At 38.5% G+C, this 23,757-nt stretch overlaps 1 protein-coding gene across 1 annotated transcript in view; it reads right to left on the bottom strand.

Moving 5' to 3' along the window:
* DGKK (diacylglycerol kinase kappa) overlaps positions 1-23,757 on the bottom strand; it is a 235,778-nt gene that overhangs the window by 29,389 nt on the left and 182,632 nt on the right. Inside the window, exons 13-17 of the mRNA XM_060183573.1 lie at positions 6,454-6,545; positions 5,042-5,141; positions 2,875-3,097; positions 876-980; positions 75-171 (exon numbers count right to left, since the gene is read on the bottom strand). Coding sequence (XP_060039556.1) covers positions 75-171; positions 876-980; positions 2,875-3,097; positions 5,042-5,141; positions 6,454-6,545 — 617 coding nt within the window. The remainder of the gene's footprint in view (positions 1-74; positions 172-875; positions 981-2,874; positions 3,098-5,041; positions 5,142-6,453; positions 6,546-23,757) is intronic.

The following is a 23,757-nucleotide window of genomic DNA, read 5'->3' as shown; positions in this document are numbered from 1 at the left end:
TTAGAGTCTAAGAGAATATGCTTATAACCAGGGAAAAGACTAAGTATAAAAAGGTAACAGAGCCAAATACTTACATAGTTTCAGGTTTGGAATGTAAGTAGTCTAAGTTGAGGTGATCTAGGTCTTCACTTTGGAGAGAACATAAAGAAGATACAGTGTCACGACGAGAACCTAGATGGAAAAGATTATCACTTTGGTGTCAGATGAAAACAAGGAAACATTTTCCTCCTACTTAATTTTTAATATTTTCTCAGTGACTATCTTGGATGATATGGGGGGGGGGGCGGTTTCTCTTTCTAGAGTAGTCATTATGGATGGATAAAGACTTCTACTGAGAGAATGGTAAAACTTGACTACTTGCTTGCTGGTGGTAAAAAGCAGTTTTTTTAAAAAAATATTTATTTGTTTCCTTTTTGTTGCCTTTGTTGTTTTATTGTTGCTGTTTTATTGTTGTCATTGTTAGATAGGACAGAGAGAAATGGAGAGGGGAGGGGAGACAGAGAGGGGGAGAGAAAGATAGACACCTGCAGACCTGCTTCACCGCCTGTAAAGCAACTCCCCTGCAGGTTGGGAGCCTGGGGGCTCGAACCAGGATCCTTAAGCCAGTCCTTAACCTGCTGTGCTACTGCCGGCTCCCCAAAAGCAGTTTTTAAATCATGGGTTTCATCAGAACAACCTTTTCAGTTTCTAAAGGAGTCATTACTTGAGAACAGTGACATGGGATCTCATAGTTTGAGGCTTCTGAGAAAGAAGGGTCAGCCATTGCAGGGTAGTATTATGGCTAAACGAAGAGATATGGAAACAAACTTTTATTCTCTGGGAACTGGCAGATAATGGTAAAGGCTATAGGAAGAGGAGAATAAAAAAATCCTTACCGTGTCTTGGGCTCATCTGGCTAACATCTTCTGAGTCATCATCGAGGAAGAAAGTTGAACTAAAGTTCCTAACCGATAATGTTTGTCGGCTTTGCTCATCCAGAACTGTAGAGAAAAAAAATGAAGGGAGAAAGGTAGGGGTATAGGGAGGGAAGAAAGGGAGATAAAGAAGAGAGGATTGGTTACACTTCTTGAAAGTCTCTTTTGTTTAGTTAGTTCCAATCAGTGTGTGAGTAGATAATAAAGACTTCCATTTGACAACATGGTGCCGCTTGTATTGAGAGTACTACCTCCACAAGTCTTTATATCTATGACTGAGCCTTCTCTGTGCCACTGGTTACTTTTTTATTTCCTTTTTATTAATATTTTATTTACTTTAATGAGGAGAGAGTCATATACAGAGAGAAAGGCCAGACCACTACACAACTCTGGCTAATAGTGGTGCCCCAAGCATTAAAGTCTTTTTGCATAACCACTATGCTGTCTCACCAGCCTTTTACTTTTTCTTTTCTTTTTTTTAATTATCTTTATTTGTTTATTGGATAGAGACCACCATAAATTGAGAGGGAAGGGGGTGGTAGAGAGGGAGAGAGACAGAGAAACACCTGCAACACTGCTTCACCGCTCGCGAAGCTTTCCCTCCTACAGGTGGGGACTGGGGGGGGGCTCAAAATGAGGTCCTTGTGCACTGTAACATGTGCACTCAACCAGGTGCACCACCACCTGGCCCCTTTTATTTTTTTCTAACACCCAGAGAACATAGTTAGAGAAGCTGAGAGTCAATGTAAGAGCCAACTGCTCTTCTAACTCTATTCTTACTTTCTTATTAATTCATTTACTCTTAAGACTTTTGTTCTAATCTTAAGTCTCTAGAATATATAATTATTTCACTGGAATCTCTCAACTCATGCCTGGAATATTTGAGAAATTCACTTTCCACTAGCCAATATGTTGTATAGCTCAGGTGTCCAGCTTGTGCCAAAGCTCACAAGTTCAATCTCTTCCCATGGCCGCATTTCTTAAATGGCTGTATATGTTGATGGAACATGATGAAGGTTAGTTGTGGAAGGTGATGTCTACATTAGACTAATCTGATGCCTAGTACCTGTAAACTAACTACAAAAATACAGAAAAAAACCTGACTTTAATCCTTCCACAGTGCAGATGGAAGATGTCCTTTCTTGGCACATAATGGTACCATCATAGGAGAAGGTACCATTGCTAAGGTTCAAAGGCCAGTCAAAAGGACTTCCTTGTTACATGGAATTCTGCCCAGATCTAATAGTTCAGGTAAGAGCACACTTGGCCTTACACTCTCTTCTGATCTGCTTTTCAAAGGAGTATTACAGGAGAAGTTGGAAATCAAATGTTAAATCAGTTTTGGGGAGAAGGGAAACAGTACCCAAGAAACAAAAGCTATCTTGTCAAACATTTCCCCAATAAAAATCAAATGAAACATTTCAAAGCCAAACTGAATAAAAGTGAACCAATTCTTTAAAAAGTAAATCAGAAGGTTTCATACTGAGTTGGAAATTTCCATACAGTCGTGAGTTGTAGGGAATGGAAAGCAATGCCACAGCTGCCAGGACTAGTTTAAGGCCTCCTGAGTCTGATTACAATGGCACAGGACATGCAGGGTGAAGCACTACTTTCTTTCTAAAATAGTCATAGGCCTGCAGGCTGGAAGGAAACAGGAGCTGGCAGAAGAAAAATATTCATGGCTGTTGGTAGAATCGGACAGAGCCTGAAGCCAGGCCACTTAGCATCTAGAGTTGTTTAACATAGTGTTAATTCCTTAAATAAAAGACTAGCCAGAGCCCGTGAGGTAGGAGGAGTCAAATGGGGCTGCTTATCTGCATGAAGCTTTTCAAATCTGCAGAATCTGAGGGCTGGCTTTTGGTTTGGGGTAGTGGATTCAAATAGTGAGCAATATCAGTCAACCATTCACCACAACCATCTCTTTCCCCCACCTCAGTCATTGCAGCCCTGGGAAACTTACCTTGTTCAACTTGGAATATGATCAGTTTCAGGGATTTCTGGAGATTCTGGGCCTTTACGGTCAGCTCCAGTTTGCACTTGGTCGTGTGGTCAATTGGGGGGATGAAGAAGGGCTTCCCATCTACTTTGCTGCTGTCAGTATGCACTGCTGCACTCTTTTCAGCTGCTGTCTCTTCAGCTAGGACATCGATCAGGACACTGAGCTTGTCATACATGATGTCGCTCTGTATGAGGAGGGAGGCACTGTTAGGAGGATCTATGCCTGACAGGTCCAATTAAGGAGCATAGACAGTATGAGGAAAGGTGAATAGGAATAGTAGTGAGTTAGGAACATTAATTATAGAAAGATACACATAGGGGCCTGTAGGTGGCTCACTCAGTACACATGTTATCAAGTGCAAGAACCTGGGTTTGAAACCCAGGTCAACACATGGGATTGCCTGCAGAAATGAAGCTTCATGAGCAGTAGAGAGGTGCTGTGGTATCTCTCCTTCTTTCTCTGCCTCTGCCCCTCTCAGGTTCTCCCTATCTCTTACCCTCTATCTAGAGGAAAAGAAAACATATGGCTGCTAGTTGTGGTGGGGTTATGTACGTACTAAACCCTAGCAATATCCCTGATGGTAAAAAGAAAAAAAAATGAAAAAAAGACAAGAAAAAATAAAGGGTTAAATAAATAAAGAAAGAAGAGAAAAGAAGAGAGAAAGAGGGGAACAAAAAAGAAGGATATGTATGGGGAGATGAAACTTTGGAGGGGGAAAATACTTTAAAACAAAGATCATTTATTCCTGAGCAGCTCTTGGCCTCAATGAATGCTGAAAAGTTTCTCCTGATGGAAAAGCCTGTGGTATGTATAACACTACAAACAAGAAAAGACCAATATTTCTGGATTGGTGTTCCAATAGGCATGCTCTCATGGCTGTGGTTGTATCTCTATATATGTGTGTGTGTGTGTGTGTCTGTCTGTCTGTGCATGTTGTGGGGCAGTGCATGTTTATGGCATGATTCCCAGTTCTATTATTTAGTAGTTTGTGACTCCAGGCAAGTTATGAATTTTAAATAAATTAATGCATTAAATGTCTTCAGAACAGTTCCTGGCCCAGACTAAGTACTATGAAAGTATTAGCTGTTGTGATGTTGCGATACAGGTGAAGTGTGGATATATGTCTCATATTTTCTAGTTTGATTTTATTCAGGGTCAGGAGATAACTCACTTTACCATGCATAAAGCCTGGTTCAAGTCCCAACATCACATAGGAGCACCATAACATTTGGGGAAATTCCACATATGGTGGTTGGGGCTATAGTGTGTCCCTTTTCTCTTTTTCCTTCTTTGTCTCTATCTTTCTGTATGAAATAAACAATCTTTAAACACATATTAAAAATGCAGAACGTACTTGACATTGTTTTGCAATATCATATGATTTAAGGAGTATAATTTCACAAAAAATGTGTGTGTGTATGTGTGTGTGTGTGTGTGTGTGTGTGTGTGTGCATGTACACAACTCAACACAAGCATGGATGTATTTCTAGCATGAATTTTTCTGAACATATTTTCAAGGATGTTTTCTTATAAAATCATACTCCCAGAGGGATAAAGAATAGGGAAGCTATCAGGGGAGGGGATGGGATACGGAGTTCTGGTGGTGGGAACTGTGTGGAGTTGTACCCTTCTTATCCTATGGTTTTGTCAGTGTTTTATTTTTATAAATAAAAATTAAAAAAATAAAATCATGTGTGTACATTACATCCTTGGTGTACTCTTGTGTCTGGGTGTGGGCAGACGCTTGGCATATGTTTATGTGCATGATACTTGAATAAGCATGTCCAACACCACATTCTTCATTTGGTGAAAGAAGTTAATGTTTTCCTATTAAAAAGGCCTGTCAGCTATACCCCCTTGCTTTTCATTTGCAATTCCAAGTGAAAGAGAAACCTGGTTAGTTTTATTAAAGGGTGGGCGTGTGACCTAAGAGATGGTTCAGCAGTTAAATCACAGAACTTGCATATATAAGGCCCTGGGTTTGATCTCCCTCAACACCCTATATACTCGAATGCTGCTCTGATTTCTCTTTTTCTAAACAAACAAACAAACAAACAAGAAAATCTCTAAAATGGTGTGGGAAGGATGCTCCTGCAAATGGTATAAGGCAAAAGGACTGGAAACTTACTTTCAAAATCACAGACTCTATCGTTGTATTGTTCTGCTTTATCTGACTCCAGGCCTTTACAATGTCAGCCACAAAATCATCCACAGCTAGGCATAGGAATCTGGAAAGATAAGATAGGTGACTTAGTTCATGCGATTTAGAACTCTCTATCTTTAATTTTTTCTATTAGTGGTCTAATATTTACCCACAAAATTATAACAGTGATATAATTCTACATCTTTCCCACCACCAGAGTTCTGTGTCCCAATTCCCTCCACTGGAAGCTGCAGTAGTCCTCCCAAAATCACAGATACGGGTTAACTACTATTTCTATAACTATCTATTTATATTTATATCTATTTGCCCTTTTTCTGCGGTCTTGCTTTCTCTTCATTTCTTAGTCACATGTACTAATTCTGAATGCCCCCTTTTTCCCCTTTACTCTTCTCTCTGTGGGTCCTGATAGAATTGGAGTTCAGAACCCTCCGGCCATCTTCCCCTAACACTTACCCCCTAGAGAATATGGGACAAAATTCTTTATGGGGTACAGATGGTGGAAGGTCTGGTTTCTATAACTGCTTCTCCACTGGAATGGACATCGGCAGGCCAATCCATACCTTCAGCTTGTTTCTGTCTTTCCCTAGTGAGAACTCTTCTCTCATCACCAGTCCCCACCTTCCTATTCCTTCTGCTCTCCATTTCTCATTCCTGATTGTTCCTTCCTTTCTGTCATAGACTTTCCTCCAAACCCCTTCCCTTATCTCTTCTGCTTGTGTATGTACATATGGTGAAATATGCAGGTACCTAAAATAATTTAACTAGCATTCCTTAATCCCTCTTTTTAATTTTCAGGAAGCTAATTTAACTGGTTCATCTTGGATCAGACTTTCACATTTGGTTGAATTGACTGTATTTCAAGATTTCAGCTAAACCTCTACAAACATAATGATAGTGGTAGTGTAGAAACACATGGGGAATGTGACTTAAAGAAAAGTACCATCGAGCTTTGAAACTACTTCACGCAGTTCCAAGAGGAATGAATAATCCACATTCAGAAGAGTTTAAAGTGTTGCTCAGGTTGTGATAAAGCATCTAAGAGACCTTTCTGACATCAAATGAGAAGCAAAATGTCCAAATTATGCTATACCACTGAATGGTGTTTCATGTTATGTTTATCTTCCATAACCCTTCTTCCAACTTTCTGGCTTGGATTTTTGCCTTTTGGGGGTAGCAGAAGTTCTTACTCAAATCTTATATTCTTTCTTCCTAAACTTTCCATTTAGGAGGTCTGAGTTGGAAGAAATTAAACTCAGATGGTAAAGATATACTTTCCTTGGCCTTAGCACCCCAAACTATCAAAATAGGACCCATATCTAGAACAAGGCATGAGAGGAAAAACTAACTGAAAAGTTGCAAGCCAAAGGAAGACTGACCTAGTTGCGATGATCATCTCGGTGGGGTACTTTGCCTTCAAGATCTTATTCAGTTCAATGGTTGCTGATTCTATGTGCTGGATGGCAGCAGCCTAGGGGAAAAAGGAGTGTTTAGTCCTGGAGTCTTAGCATCGTTACATTGTGTGCTAAACATTCTCAACTCATTATATTATACTGACTCTTAACCAAAACTTCAACTGCCCTCTCTGGACATAATCACAATCAAAGAAATCTTACTGGAGAGATTCCCATAGATATAATCTTAGATCTGTGGTCATGTGGTCATTTTAAAAGGAAGATATGTACTTAGTTTCCTCTTATTTAATTTGATGCTCAAAAAGCACGGAGGGTATACTATTTATTCTGTGTTTCAAATGAGTAATCTGGAATACAAACCTACATCTTTCCAAAGCAAGAGTGTTACCTGTTATATAAAAATGTCAGTAATAGTAGCACTGACTTATATAATGTTTACTATGCCCCAGACTCTGTTTTAAGCTATGCATTTTTCAAGCAGGCCTTACAATAGCTGTACAATATAAGAATTGTTGTTGTAACAACTATGGAGAAAATCAGTGAGAAACAGCATATGCATACTAACACAGAACAAAACATAGATGAAATAAGAAAAGCAATTTAGAAGCAAATATAATTCTTAACTAGAGATTGAAGCTATAAAAATTCCAGAAATGCTGGACATGAAAAAAAATGAATGAAATAAAAACTTACAGGGAAAGTATATCAAGAGGAAAAGATAAGTGAAAGTAAGGATAATATCATAGTGATAGGTTCAATGGAAGATGAGAGAAAAGTAAAATTAAGGGAAAAAAATGAAGAAAATCTTTGAGACCTGGCAGACTCCATTAAAAGAGAAATAAATGAATTGTTTTACCAGAAGGTAAAGAGAGAAGAGAATAGAGATCTAGTCAAAGAAATAATAGTTGATAACTTAGTGAATATAAGGAAAACCATAAACAGAGAAGATCAGGAAACTGAGAGAAGAATCAAATATCTAAAGACAAAGAGTCTTAAAGTCATATGAATCATTTATAAATTATCAAAAGTCAATGATGAAGGAAACATATGAACAGTTTTTAGAGAAAATAGGTACAACATAAAAGGCCCCCTGGGCAGACTATCATCAGATTTCTAAGCAGAAACAGCAAGCTAGGAAAGAATGCGATGGCATATCAATTCTAAAAGATAGCAAACTTCCCAGTGAAGAACACTCTACCCTATAAAATAATCATTCAAAATAATGGAGAAGTAAAGATTTTTCCAGGCAAAAAAGCTAATGGAGTTTACCACCAGCAGCATTACACTATTAATACACTAAATGCTGAAAGGAGCTTCTCCATATAAAAGTGAAACAAGAAACAAACACAAAACATTGAGCAATGTGAAAAGCAGTGGCATGGAATCAGAGACAAAGAATGAATGAAGCGAATCAACAGCAAAACATCAAAGGTGAGGAAGAATATGGCATAGTTTGTTTAGTTTAAAGATGAACAGCCAATACCATCACAAAAAGGCTATCCTAGATCAAGAAAGACTGATATAAAACTTATGGTAACCACAAAACAAATATCTGGAGCAGAGACACCTACGGGGAAAAAAGTGAAGAAATTGAGAGAATTACCAGGAAAACAAACAAACAAATATTTAAGCAAGGATATATATAAACTAAAGGAAGGGGAACTGAGTGGTTGTATACTCAGTTGAATTCACACACTACCATGTGCAATTTCAAACCACCACTCTCCACTTGCAGGGGGAAACTTTACAAGTGGTGAAGCAATTCTGCAGATGTCTGTCTCTCTGTGTCTCTACCTCCTCACCTCAATTTCTCTTTGCCTTATCAAATTAAAAAAATAGGTGAAGAAGAAATGATGAAATTATAAAACTAGCAGAAAATGAAGTGTAGAATAAAAAAGAAAGTTTCATATACTATTATTTAAATTATAAATTTATTATCTTTATATATTTATTGGATAGAGACAAACATAAAACAACAGGGAATGGAATGAAAGAGAGAGAGAGAGACAGAGAGAGAGAGAGAGAGAGAGAGAGAGCACTGCAATACTGCTTTACCACTTGCAAAGCTTTCCCCCTGCAAGTGGGGACTGGGGGCTCGAACCCGGGTTCTTACACATCATAACATGTGCACTCAATGAAGTGTACCACCTCCCAGATCATTAAGTTTTATATATTAATAATCACTTTGAATGTGAATGATCTGAACTCATGAATCAAAAAATACTGAGCAGGGCTTGTGGAGATAGCATAATGGTTATACAAAACACTTTCATGCTTGAGACTCTGAAGTCTCAGGTTCAAACCCCAGTACCACTATAAGCCAGAGCTGAGCAGTGCTCTGGTCTTTATCATCCATCCTATCTATCTGTCTATCTATCTGTCTATCTATCTGTCTATCTATCTATCTATCTATCTATCTATCATCTCTCCTTAAAATAAAGTAAATAAAATGGTGATTGTACCTTATTCACCTCATCTTCGATGGAGTTTGCAGGAGTCATATTAAGTGAGATAAACCAGAAAGAGAAGGATGGATATGGGATGATCTCAATCATGAGCAGAAGATGAGAAATAAGAACAGAAAGAAGAAATACAAAGTAGAACTTGGACTGGGTTTGGTGTATTACACAAAAATAAAGAACTCTTGGGGTGAGGTGGGGTGGGACATTCAGTACCTGATGCAGGATGGGGAAGGAGGACCTAGGCTGGGAGTTATGTTTAGCAGAAAATTGAGAAATTTTACACATGTACCAACAACTGTATCTATTGTAAACCACTAATCCTGCCAATAAAAAATGTTCTTGGAATGCCACTGAAAACAAAACAAACAACAGCAACAACAACAAAAACCCTGCAATGCATGTGCCACACAGCATGTATTTATCCACAATACCATATGAGAACAAAACCTCTATGAATGGCAGGATGATTTCCATGTGTCTATCTTTCTCTTGCTTTCTCTATCTTACTTTCCTCTTTCAATTTCTCTCTGTCCTACCCAATAAAAAATAGGAAAAAAAGAGGGGTGGAGGCTACTGGGAATAGTGGGTTCGTATTGTTGACACTGAACCTCATCGATAACCCTGGTGTCAAAAAAAGCAGGTTCCATATATGTTATGCATATAAAAAGCTCATAGCAGAGAGTAAACCAAATATAAACCCATAGTATAAGACTAAGGTGGTATATCTATTCAATTAAATACTACTGCACACTATTAAAAAGAAAACCGTAAGCATTAGGGGCCGGGTGGTGGTGCACCTGGTTGAACGCACATGTTACGGTGCACAAGGACCCAGGTTCAAGTCCCTGGTCCCCACCTTCAGGGGGAAAGCTTCACAAGTGGTGAAGCAGGGCTGCAGTTGTCTCTCTTTCTCTTTCCCTCTCAATCTCCCCTCCTCCTCTCGATTTCTGGCTGTCTCTATCCAACAAATAAATAAAGATAATAAAAAAAAATAAAAAAGAAAACTATAAGCACTAATCCCCTAATAAAGAAATTTAAAAAAGAAAAAATAACACAAAGTGAAAAAGAAAGCCGTGCCTTTAAAGACAGTAAGGATAGCACTTGAGATGATTATGCAAAGCCAAATGTATCAGTGAATGAAAGAAAATTACCAGATGGTTTCACTCATATGAATTATGAATAACTAAAGCAAATGTGCAGAGAAAACACAAGGAAAAGTTGGGTTGGGATTCTTAGGCTCTGAAAGACATGGTGGTTACGAGAATGAAATGGGAAGGACGTTGAAAGAAATGGGATATATACCTAAAACAGACCTACTAACTTTTTCCAAAATGGAGACCCCAAATCTCATCTGCTATATTCTTCCCTTTAGGTTCCAGAGTATTAAACAATTTGTTCTTCTTTATATCTTAATGCTTTTTCAGATGCCAAGTTGCAGATGCTACCATGATGCCAACCTGACTTCCCTGGGCAGAAGATTCCACCAATGTATCCTGGAACCCCATCTTTCCAGAACCCTACCCCACTAGGGAAAGACAGAAACAGGTTGGGAATATGGATCGACCTGCCAATGCCCATGTTCAGTGGGGAAGCAATTACAGAAGCCAGACCTTCCACCTTGTGTACCCCATAATGATCCTGGGTCTATGCTCCCAGAGAGATAAAGAAATGGAAGGCTTCCAGTGGAGGGGATGGGATATGGAAATCTGGTGGTGGGAAATGTGTGGAATTTTACCCCGCTTATCCTATTATTTTGTCAATATTTTCTATTTTTTTATTTCATAAATAAATTAAAAATTAATAAAAAAGAAATGGAGATGGGGATCATTTTGAGAGTGTGATAGCACTAGACCTGATTCAGTGAGGCTTATATACACATTGAGGTGTGAAGCTCCTTAAATCTTACAGTATTGTAAAATGATGATAATTATATAAACTTGTTTTTTAAATATTCCCTTCAAAATATATATATGACCATTTTAATAGTCAGGACAATGCATTTGGTGACATACTGATTGTCTGTAGTAAAAGATGAAATCTTTCCATTTGCATCAACACTGATGGACCTAGAGGGTATTATGTCAAACAAGTAAGCCTGATAGAGAAAAACAAACCTATAGTGTTATTTGCCCTGGTATATAAAGAAAGCAAATAGATAAACTGAATAAAACTTTAGCTTTGGAGTATAAGACCAATTAGTGGTTATCAGAAAAAGAAGGGGAAAAACCTGAATGAGGATATCCAGGGCATAAATGAGGACAAAAATGGATGACCATGCTGATTTTCAGTACATGAAACCTATATACTGTTGTTATAATGTATTTTTACTTCAGTAAAAAGTGTGTGCAAAATATCACACAATAGATGCTGAAAAGCATTAAAGGAATTCATCTCTCATCTATGATAAAAATTCTCAATAAATTGCTATAAAAATGTACTTCAGTATAATAAAGGTCATATAGGACAAATTCACAGCTAACATCATACTCAGTGCTGAAAAATGGAAAGCTTTTCCTGTTAAGTTAAAGAATAAGACAAGGATGTCCACTCTTATAGCTACTGTTCAACATAGTTTTGAAAGCTCCTTCCAGATCAATTAGGCAGTGAAAAAAAATATCAAAGGAATAGAAGTTATGAAATAAAGAATAAAAGTAGCATGAAGGGGTGGGTGAGGCGGGTGGTGGCACAACTGGTAGAGTACACATGTTACTATTCACAAGGACCCATGTTCGAGCCCCTGGTACAAACAGTGCTGTAGGTGTCTATCGGTCTCTCTCCCTCTTTATTCCCCCTCCTCAGCTTCTCTCTGCTCTATAAGATAAATGAAATTAATTTTTAAAGTTGTACAAAGTATGGATATATATCTTGCTAGAATGGTTTCCAGTTCCCTTGTTCCCTGCCACTGCACTCCAGAGTTAGCATGATATTGGTTCAAAGCAAAGTTGGGATATGACATCTATCTGGGTGGATAAACTACTACTGAAATCAAAGAGATGGAATATGGGTGAATTTAAGAGTTATTTTGGGTTATGGAAAACAAATATAAACAGGTGAAAGACAATTAGCAAATTGCCTCATTTGAATATGGAATATAACTAAAACAAACAAATTAGCAAAACAACAACAAAACAACTACCAAAACACACACATGAACATATGTAACAACAACAACAAAATCCCCCAAACAATAGTCTCTTAAATTTTGTTAAAACTTGGTGGCTATGGAGGGGCAGAAGGAGCTTGGCAGTATGTGTGACAAGTTGTGTACATACATACATGTACATGATTGAAACTGTAACCATGAAAATTAAAAATATATTTCTTTACTTATTTTAATGAGAGAGATAGAGAGAAAATGAGATAGAGAACAGAGTACTGCTCAGCTCAGGCTTATGGTGTTGCTGGAGCTTGAACCTGGGACCTTGGAACCTCAGACATGAAAGTCTTTAGCATAATCACTATGCCATCTCCCCAGTCCACATCTGAAATCTTATAATTTCATAAACCAATGCTAAATAAATCAATATAAATGTTGGGGGGGCTGGGGAGACAGTTCAGCATTGGAGCACAGGACTTGTACACCTGAATTCTCAGGTGTAAGCCTCAGCACTGTCACGAGCCTGAGCTGAGCAGTGCTCTGATCTCTATTTCTATTTCTCTCAATGAAATAAATATTTTAAAATAGGAAAATTGGTGTGGGCAAGGTGCTCACAACCATGACACAAGCCCAAAGTCTAAATAGAATATTGATCTACTTGGACACATACCAATATAATATGAAAGCCACCAATAATATTAGGAGAGTAAGAAAAAAACAAATAAACAAATAGAGGGAAAATATTTGCAGCATATGGAAAAAGAAAAGAAAGACTTGGGGCCAGGCAGTGGCACACCTGGTTAAGTGGACACATTACAGTGTGCAAGGAACCAGGTTCAAGCCCCTGGCCCCCACCTGCAGGGGGGGAAACTTTATGAGGGGTGAAGCAGGACTGCAGGTGTCTTTCTACCTCTCCCCTCTCATTTTTGTCTCTGTCCAACAATTAATAAAATATTTTAAAAAAGAAAAGAAAGACTTATTTCATTAGCATACAGTGGAAAAATCAATAGGAAAACTAAACTCAGCAGGACCAAGATGACTGAACACAGAGAAAACGAGCTCACCTCCTGCCACATTGTTAGCCAAGCTACACCAAGACATGAGATGATCTGCGCAGAAACAGACTCAAACCTCAAATGAACAAGTGCCTACAATAAGGAATGAAAGCGATAGCATCCAGATGGGGAAGACACAGAAACAAATGAAAGAAAAACAAAGCCCCACTTGATGGTAACATGCTGCCATTGGGACAAGATATCTTTACTTTGAGGAGGGAGTAGGGTGCTGAGTTCTACCAAACTTCCGGCTTCTTAATACTACTACACTCCCATACTTAAAAACACTGGAATGGGTGACAAGAAACTACTAGACTATAAACTAGGTGGGAGTTAAGCCAGGTGCCATTCTAATGATCCCTATACCTTGCTGAGAGCAGCACTGGTGGGCTCTATGATGAAATTTAATCTCCCTAACTCTTTTGTTTGGAATTTAATCTCGTAGTAATAGATGCTGGGGGCAAATTCCTTAAGAGAGATTCCACTAGCTTACAAGTTGCTGATTTATCTGGGGAGGGGGAGTGAGACATTTTTATTAACAAGAGATGAGAGAGAGAGAGAGAGAGAGAGAAAGAGAGAGAGATATGCAAACATACCAGACTGGGAAGTAAACTTAGTTTTGTACTCTACCCACTTCACAACCTCCTAGGTCGCTGAGAGACATTTTTTTTCCAGAGTGCTAACTTCTGGAAGACAGAGGGAACCCTTATCAGCCTATTCCTAACTGAGAGTAAACAGGTCACACCATTAGCACCCTGTCAACCGCCCAACACCTCAATAGCTAGCAAAGAGACCATACAGTCATCCATGATGCCCTCTTTTTCTGGCCTGATCTATTCTACTATCTGCTAGCTGCATAGTCTGTGCTATTCCATCACTGGAACTGAAGTCAGCCTTCTTCCAGATCCAAACTCATGTCTGTATCAGCCTAGTGAATCAGTTCATGAATTTGAACTCCCTCACTACTGCCCATAGCCAATCAAGCAGAAATTCCTAGTCCTGGTCCTCACAGAGCACTAAATAGAATGAGAAGACAGAAAAACACATCCACTGATGAATAAAGACAAAAAAAAAAAAAAACCTGGAAAATGCAGACAGACTAGAGATAGTAGACCTCCTAAAAATACCTCAAAGCATCTTGGATGGAGCTTGAAGAAATCATGTTAAGTGAAGTAAGTCAGAAACAGAAGGGTGAATATGGGATGATCTCAGTCATAGACAGAAGTTGAAAAACATGATCACAAGAGAAAACACTAAGCAGAACTTGGACTGGAGTTGGTATATTGCAGGTCCTGGAACAGGATGGTAGAGGACCTAGTGGGGGTGGGGGTTATATTGTTATGTGGAAAACTGGGAAATGTTATACATGTACACACTATTATATTTACTGTCAACTGTAAAACATTAATTTCCCAATAAAGAAAAAAAACTTCAAAGCAGGGCCAGTAAGATCACTCAACTGGGAGAGTGCCTGCTTTGCAATGTGTGTGTAACCCAGTTTTGAATCCACCTCCCTCCACACTGGGATAAGTTTTAGTACTACAGCGTATTACACTCTCTCTGATTCTCTCATTTTATCTGAAAAAGTTGCCCTAGATCAGTAAATCCCTGGCAATGACAAAAAAAAAAAAAAAAACTTCAAAGCAATAGCACTAAGGATGTTCACAGAAATGAGAAGATTCATATAAGAATTTTTCAAGAAAGTCCGTCAGAGAAAATGTAAGAAAAGTCCAAGCAGAAATCACAGAAGTAGTAAAATAGTTGAACATAAAACAAACAAACAAGAACAACAACAATAAATAGAGCAGAGAAACTCAGCAGCCGAAAGACAGAAATCAGAGGCTGAATCAGTGAGCATGATGATTGGGTAGAGGAATAATAATAACAATAAAAAACAGTAAAAAGAAAAAAAATAATTAAAACAAAAAAAAGGTAATGTGAGGTATGGGACAACATCAAGAGGAACAATATTCACACTGTAGGGATTTGAAAAGGGCAAGATAGGCCCTGATAGTGGCACTCCTGGTAGAATGTACATGTTACAGTGTGAAAGGATATGGGTTCAAGCCCCAGGTTCCCACCTGCAGGGAGAAAGCTTCACAAGTGGTGAAACAGTGCTGCAGATGACTGTCTCTTTCCCTATGTATCTTCCTTCCCCTCTTCTCTCAAATTCTCTCTTTATGTATATATGAAAATAGAATAGAAAATAGAAAGAGAGCAAAGTACACATTCATTCTGAAGAATTAATAGCCAAGGCCTTCACCAAACTGAAAAAAAAAGAGATAGATACTCATATCAAGGGTGCTCCAAGGGTTTCAAACAAAATAAAACCAAACTGGTATACACAGAGAAATATAATTATAATCGCAATGATCAAAGATAGACTTCTTAAAAAGCACTGGAAAATCAAAAAGTTGCATATAAGGGAACCTCTGTGAGACGCTCAGTTGATGGGGTTAGGTGGTGGTGCATTTCGTTAAGTTGCACACATTACAGTGTGCAAAGGCCCTGGTTCAAGGCCCTGGTTCTCATCTGCAGGGGTAAAGCTTTAATGAGTCATGAAGCAGGGCTACAGATATCTCTCTGTTTCTCTCCCTCTTCCTCTCTCTACACTCCCCTCCCCTTTCAATTTCTCTCTGTCTCTATCAAATAATAATAACATAATTTTTATTGTTGTAGTTATTATTGTTGTTGTTATTGATGTTGTCATTGTTGGATAGGACAGAGAGACACCTGCAGACCTGCTTCACCACTTACCAAGCGACTCCCCTGCAGATGTGGAACCGGGAGCTCCAACTGGGATTCTTATGCAGGTCCTTGCACTTTGTGCCACCTGCACTTAACCTGCTGTGGTACCGCCTGACTCTCTAAAATACGTAATTTTTTTTTTTTTTTTGCATCCAGGGTTATTGCTGGGGCTTGGTGCCTGCACTACAAATCCACTGCTCCTGGAGGTCATTTTTCCCCCACATTGTTGCCCTTGTTGTAGTTGTTATAACTGTTGTCGTTGGGTAGGACAGAGAGAAATGGAGAGAGGAGGGGAAGACAGAGAGGGAGAGAGAAAGATAGTCACCTCCAGACCTGCTTCACCACTTGTGAATCGATACCCCTGCAGGTGGGGACATGGGGGCTCGAACTCAGATCCTTATGCCGGCCCTTGGGCTTCATGCCATGTATGCTTAACTTGTTGCGCTATCACCCAGCCTCCAATAAAATGTATATTTTAAAGACTATCAGTTGGTTTTTCAACAGAAAGTTTAAAAATTAGAAGGAGGTGGCATGATATATTGAAAGTATTGAGTGGAGGAAAGGATGGAGAGAAATAGTACAACAAAATGATGATGAGTTAACCAGTGTAAAATGGACTTTATTTGTTTTCTTAAACAGCATTTATTTATGAGAACGAGGACTAAGGGGTAAATGAATCATTCCAGAGATGCACAGATGGCTCATATATGCAAATCAACCAATGTAACACACCACATCAGAAAACAATAAAGATATAAACTACAAGATCATATGAACAGATGGTCAAAACACATTCAACAGGATTCAAATCCCTTTATTATAAAAATTCTTCAGTGGGGATAGAAGGAACATTCATGAATATATTAAAGACCACATACGACAAACCCATGGCTAACATTAATTGTACTCAGTGGCTAAAAACTGGAAGTTTTTCTTTACAATCTAGCACTATACAATGATTTCAACTCTCACCACTACAAACCAATATTGTCCTAGATATCATTGCCAAGCAATACGAAGATATTAAAGGAATCCAAACTGGAAGGGTAGAAGTGATGCATATCTATCTATATCTGTATTTATATCTATCACTATCACCTAATATCATGCAACAAAAATAACCCCAAATAGGTAAAAGACTTAAATATTAGAACTGAAGTCATAAGATACACGGAGTTAAAAAACAAATCAATGAAACACTTCAGGACCTTAACATTAGATCTGCATTTGAAGAATCAGTCCCATGGGTAGTGAAAATGAAATGCAAGAATAAACAAATGGAAGTGCGTCAGAATAAAAAAATATGTAGATCTAATGTTAAGGTCCTGAAGTGTTTCATTGATTTGTTTTTTTACTCCGTGTATCTTATGACTTCAGTTCTAATATTTAAGTCTTTTACCTATTTGGGGTTATTTTTGTTGCATGATATTAGGTGTTCCACTCCCCAATAAAGTCCCCAAACCTAGATATAGTCCAGGTCCCCTGAGATAGAGCATAGGTTCACCTGTGCCCATAAACTAGGGGAAAATATATACCTGAAAGCAGAAGTACACAAGAGCATGCAGGGAATACCCCCCAACACTTCATCTGCACTATTCCAGTCTTTAGGTCCATGATTGTTCAACAATTTGTTTGGCTTTGTATGTTAACTCTCTTTTCAGCCACCAGGTTCTGGATGCCAGCAAGATGCTGACCAGACTTTCCTGGACAGACGACCCCATCAATGTGTACTGGAGCTCCACTTCTCCAGAGACCCACCCTACAAGGGAAAGAGAGAGGCAGACTGGGAGTATGGATTGACCAGTCAACGTCCATGTTCAGCGGGGAAGCAATTACAGAAGCCAGACCTTCCACCTTCTGCAACCCACAACAACCCTGGATCCATACTCCCAGAGAGATAGAGAATGGGAAGGCTATCAGGGGAGGGGATGGGATGTGGAGATCGGGTTGTGGGAATTGTGTGGAATTGTACCCCTCTTATTCTATGGTTTTGTTAATGTCTCCTTTCTTAAATTAAAAAAATACATTTTGAAGAAACATCCACAAGGATAAAAAAAGAAAAGACAACCTAGAAACTGGGAGAAGATATTTGCATGGGACATATCTGACAAGGGACCAATATAAAAAATACACAAAGAAGTCATGCAGCCTGACAACTAAAAAGCAAGTAGTCCAATAAAAAAAATGAGTAAAATATTTGAATAGGCATTTCTCCAAAGAAAACATACAGATGGTCAGCAGACATATGGAAACCTTTTTCTATATCTGTTACTAGGGAAATATAAATAGAAACTATAGTGAGAATAGCTGTAAGAATAGCCTACATCAACATACAGTATAGAGATACTCTAAAACAAAACAAATGAAACTATCTTATCATTCAGCAATACCAACTGTAGACATATATTCATGATAGCCAAAATATAAAATCAATCTAAATTCTCATAGACAAATGATGGTAAAGAGATTGTGTGAGCTGCTATCAAAAAAGCAGTGCTGCATGTGTCTCTCGGTCTCTCTCCTTTTCTATCTTCCCCTCTCATCCCAATTTCTCTCTTTTTCTACCCAATAATAAATAAATAAATAAATATTAATATATATTTTTAAAAGCTGGTGTGATATATGCTCAATGGAACATTACTCTGCAATCAAAAGCACAATAGCTTATCTGTTTTTTTTTACCTTTTTAATTTTTATTAGTGATTTACAAAATTATAAGATAACACCATTCCCACCATCAGAGTTCTATGGCTCCATCCCCTCCAGCGTAAACTTCATTAGTTTGCTCAAGGTCAGAGATATGAGTTGATTATGTATCTATGTATGTATAACCATATCTATCTATCAACATTGTATTTTTTTGGTGCAAAATGGAAAGAATTGGACTATGCTTAGTGAAACAACTGGTTAAAGACAACTATCAGATAGCTTCATGCATATGTAGAAAGCAAATATCTGACCAAACACATTTATAAAAAAAAATAGTAACTTAACAATCTTTTAGACTTTGTGAAAACTATGGTAGCTATCAGAGGGGAAAGGAGGGTGGGAACTTTGATGGTTGTAAATGCACACACACACACACACACACACACACACACACACTGCATACACAAAACTATACCCCCTGGAATTTTATAGTTTCTATACCAAAAGTAAATAATTATTACTACATCTGGTAAAAGAGATAAAAAAAAGTTCTGCCACATGCAAAAAATGAAACTAGATCAGTACCACCACACAGACAAGTTAACTCAGAATGGGTTAAAAGACTTGGTTATAAGGCCTGAACTGATCAAATACATAGAAGAAAGCATGGAAGATACACTGTCAGACTTTGACCTCATAGATTTATTTGGAGACCCAACTGCAGTGGCCAGGGAGACAAAAGTAAAAATAAGCAGATTTGACAATGTCAGATCAGAAGACTTTTTAAAAAAATTAATTGATTTTTATTATTTACAAACTTACTAAATAACATGGGCACACTTCCATAGTTCCCACCACCAGAGTTCTATGCCCCCATTACCTCCATTAGACACTGCAGCTTTCTAGCCCCTTTTCCAGTCATGACATCATTTCCCCAGACAATAACTTGGGTCCACCTGCATATCAGAGATTAGGCTCAGGCAAAAACTAGTACAGTCGGGGGTCGGGTGGTGGTGCAGTGTGTTAAGTGCATGTGGCGTAAAGCACAAGGACCGGCGTGAGGATCCCGTTTCCAGGCCCTGGCTCCTCACTTGCAGGGGAGTTCCTCCACAGGCAGTGAAGCAGGTCTGCAGGTGTCTGTCTTTCTCTCCCCTTCTCTGTCTTCCCCTCCTCTCTCCATTTTTCTCTGTCCTATCTAACAATGATGGCATCAATAACAACAATAATAACTATAACAACAATGAAAAAACAACAAGGGCAACAAAAGGGAAAATAAATAAAATTTAAAAAATTAAAAAAAAAACTAGTAAAGTCATGGTCTCCTTGGAATATACCTAAATTAGGTTTATGAGTTTTTTCTAAAACCAAGACCCCAAATCTTCATCGGCAATATGGGTTCATGATTAACCGACAATATGTGTGGCTTTGTACGTTAACTCTTTTTTCAGATACCAGGTTCCAGACGCTACCATAATGGCAACTGGACTTCTGGCGCAGAGGACCCCACCAATGTGTCCTGGAGTCCCAGTTCTCCAGAGTTCTGCCCCACTAGGGAAAGAGAGAGAGGCTGGGAATATGGATTAATCTGTGTTCAGTAGGGAAGCAATCACAGAAGCCAGACCTTCCACCTTCTGTACCCCATAATGATCCTGGCTCCATACTCCCAGAGGGATAAAGAATAGGAAAGCTATCAGGGGAAGAGATGGGATAAGGAGTTCTGGTGGTGGGAACTGTGTGGAGCTGTAGCCCTCTTATGCTATGGTCTTATCAGTGCTTCCATTTTATAAATAAAAATTAAAAAATAAGAAGAAGAAAAAAAGAAACTGTAGTAGCTCTCCCAAGGTCACAAATATGGGTTAACTTATTTCTATAACTATCTGTCTATCTATCTGCCCATTTTTTCTGTCGTCCTGCCTTCTCTTCCACTTTAAGTCACAGCTATACCTATTACTACTTCTGAATGTCCTTCCTTTTTTCCTCTTTTCTCTCTGGGTCCTGATGAAGTTTGGTTTCAGAGCCCTCTAGTCATCTTCCTCTAACACTTCTTCCCCTCTTGGAGTAATGATATTTTTACATAGCCAAGGAAACTAACTTAAAATTAAAAGGTAATCTATGAATTTTAAAAAAGATATTTGTGCATCATATGTCTGACAAGGGCTTGATATCCAAAATATAAAGAACTCACACAATTAAATATGGCTTCCAACAACAACAACAAAACACTTCCCAAGAAAAGTGGATTGTTTAGTGGTCTGGGAGGTGGCACACTGGATAAAGCATTGCACTCTCAAGCATGAGGTCCTAAGTTCAATCCCCAGCAACACATCAACACATGTAGCAGAGGGACATATAGTTCTTTCTCTCTCTCTTCTTTCACAGAAATTGTTCTGTGCCACAAAAGATCAACAGGACTAGAGAAACAGCTCACTGGGGAGGAGAATGCCTTATTATGTGCATGACTCAGATTCGAGTCCTAGCAACACATTTAAGGTGCTATGGCCCTGGTGGAAGCTTGGATATTGTGGTGTCACTCCCTCTCTCTGTCTCTCTGAATGAAAACAAAAATGAAGCCTTCACAAACCAAGAAAACAAGATTTACTTAATTAAAAAAAAAAAAAGGTCAGCAACAGCAAGAGTTTGTGAAGGTGTGGGAAAAAAAGAGAAAATCTTGTAACTACTGGTGGAAATGTAAAGTGATCCAGTCACTACGGGAAATTGTTTGGAGATATACAATATTACTAGTAATAAACCTACCAGTAGAGAGTTGAGTGGTAGTGCAGCAGGTTAAGCGCACATGGCACAAAGTGCAAGGACTGGCGTAAAGATCCCGGGTCGAGCCCCGGGCTCCCCACCTGTAGGGGAGTCCCTTCACAGGCAGTGAAGCAGGTCTGCAGGTGTCTATCTTTCTCTTCCCCTCTCTGTCTTCCCCTCCTCTCTCTATTTCTCTCTGTCCTATCTATCTAACAGTGACACAATCAATAACAACAATAGTAACTATAACAACAATGAAAAGCAACAAGGGCAACAAAAGGGAAAAATACATATAAAAATCATTTAAAAAATAAACAAACCTGCCAGTAATATTGCTTCTGGGCATTTAGAAAAATTATATATGAAAATAGTAATTCAAAAGAATATTTGCACTCCTCATGTACATCAACAGCATTAATCACAATTACTAAAACATGTTGGTACAATCCCTGTGGAGAGTGACCTTGAGAAATCTCTGAAGGCTAGAAATGAACCTACACTATGACCCTACAATTCCTCTCCTGGGGTATATCCTAAGGACTAAATACACCCATCCCAAAAGATGTGTGTACATCTATGTTCACAGCAGCACAGTTTTTAATAGCCAAAACCTGTAAGCAAACTAGGTGTCCAAGTGGCTGAGAAAGTTGTGGTTACGTATACATAATGGAATATTACTCAGATATGAAAAGGGATGAATTGCCTTCTTTACTTCATTTTGGATGGAGTTTGAAGGAATCATGTTACGTGAGATAAACCAGAAAGAGAAGGATGAATATGGGATAATCTCATTCATGGGCAGAAGTTGAGAAATAAGAACAGAAAGGGAAACGCAAAGCAGAACTTGAACTGGGCTTGGTGTATTGCACTGAAGTACAGGACTTTGGGGGTGTGTGTGGGGATTTCTGGTCTTGGTGCATGGTGGTGTAGAAAGACTTAGGCTGGGAGTTAGAGTGTTTTGTAGAAAACGGAGATGTACTCACAACTGAATTTACTGTTGACTGTAAACCATTATTCCCTACAAGAAAAAAAATTTAAAAGATATGTTATCAATCTATATGCCTATCAAAATATGGCTGGATAAAGAAACTGTGATATGTGGGGGCTCACCCAGTAGAGTGCACATGGTACCATGTGCAAAAACCTGGGTTCAAGCTGATTCCCATTGGCAGGCGGGGGGGGGGGTCTTCATGAGAGGTGGAGAGCAGTGCTGCAGGTCTCTTTCTCTCGATCTATCTTTTCTCTTTCTCTCACTCTCTCTCTCAGAGATAAAGAAAAAGAAATGAATGCTACAGATTATGGAGTCTGTACAAGCACAGAACCCCTGTGATAACCCTGGTGGCAAAAGTCTTAAAAATGACATATATTTGTCATATGTACAAACAGTGGAATAGAACTCTTCTATTAAAAAATGGAATCATATCTTTTGCAACAACATGGATGGAACTTATAGTTCATAACAAATAAGTATGTCTATAAAGTGAAAAAAATGAAAGATGATTTTTGCATGGTTTCACTAATACAGAACATAAGCATTAAAAGCAAAACACAATGGAAATATTTTAGACTCTGAAACATGGTGTTTACTAGAGAAAAGTATGAAGTATTGGGAAGAATTGGGTAGAGGATATAATTTTTATGGTGTGATAGGGCTAGAACATGGGTGGGGGAGGTGCAGAGATGCTTATACATTTACAGAGATATGAAGTTGTATGTCTGAAATTCTATAGTATTTCAGGATGAAAATCAATTAACATTTGCCTTTTTAAAATAACTATTATCCTCATATTTTAAAATTTGTATTTATAAAAAGGAACACTGACAAAAACCATAGGATAAAAGGGGTACAACTCCACACAATTCTCACCACCAGAACTCTGGCATTGCATGTTCCAGAGTAATTCTCTGGTTCTCTCTCTATCCTCTCCCTCTCCCTCTCCCTCTCCCTCTCCCTCTCCCTCTCCCTCTCCCTCCCTCTCTCTCTCTCTCTCTCTCTCTCTCTCTCTCTCTCTCTCTCTCTCTCTCTCACACACACACACACACACACACACACAAATAACTAACCCTCTCTTGCCCCCATGTATCAGCCATAGTCAGTGTATTTCAGTTCTGTGAATATTCCATATATTCTCTTGCCTTTCAAACAACATACACTGTTTCTTATGTCTGCTACAGGTCTTCCATCTCCTACTATTCTGGTTAATTTTCTCTGAAAATTGACTTAATATATCTTCTGAAAGGGCTGACCAGTGGTATACCTGGTTGATTGCAAACATTACCATTTGCAAGGACCTGGGTTCATGCTCCCTGGTCCCCAGTTGCAGTGGGGAAGTTTCATGAATGGTGCTACAGTATTGTAGATATGTCTCTCTTTCTCCCCCTCTATATTATCCTTTTCTTTTAATTTCTCTTTGTCTCCATTGAAAATGAAAAAAATAAAAGGAAAAATGTTTCTGAAGTGGTATTTTTTTCTGAGAAGAATAAATAAGAAATCCTATTATTTTCA

The sequence above is a fragment of the Erinaceus europaeus genome, chromosome X, assembly GCF_950295315.1.
Source record: "Erinaceus europaeus chromosome X, mEriEur2.1, whole genome shotgun sequence".
NCBI lineage: Eukaryota > Metazoa > Chordata > Mammalia > Eulipotyphla > Erinaceidae > Erinaceus > Erinaceus europaeus.
This window is presented reverse-complemented; position numbering and strand designations above follow the sequence as displayed.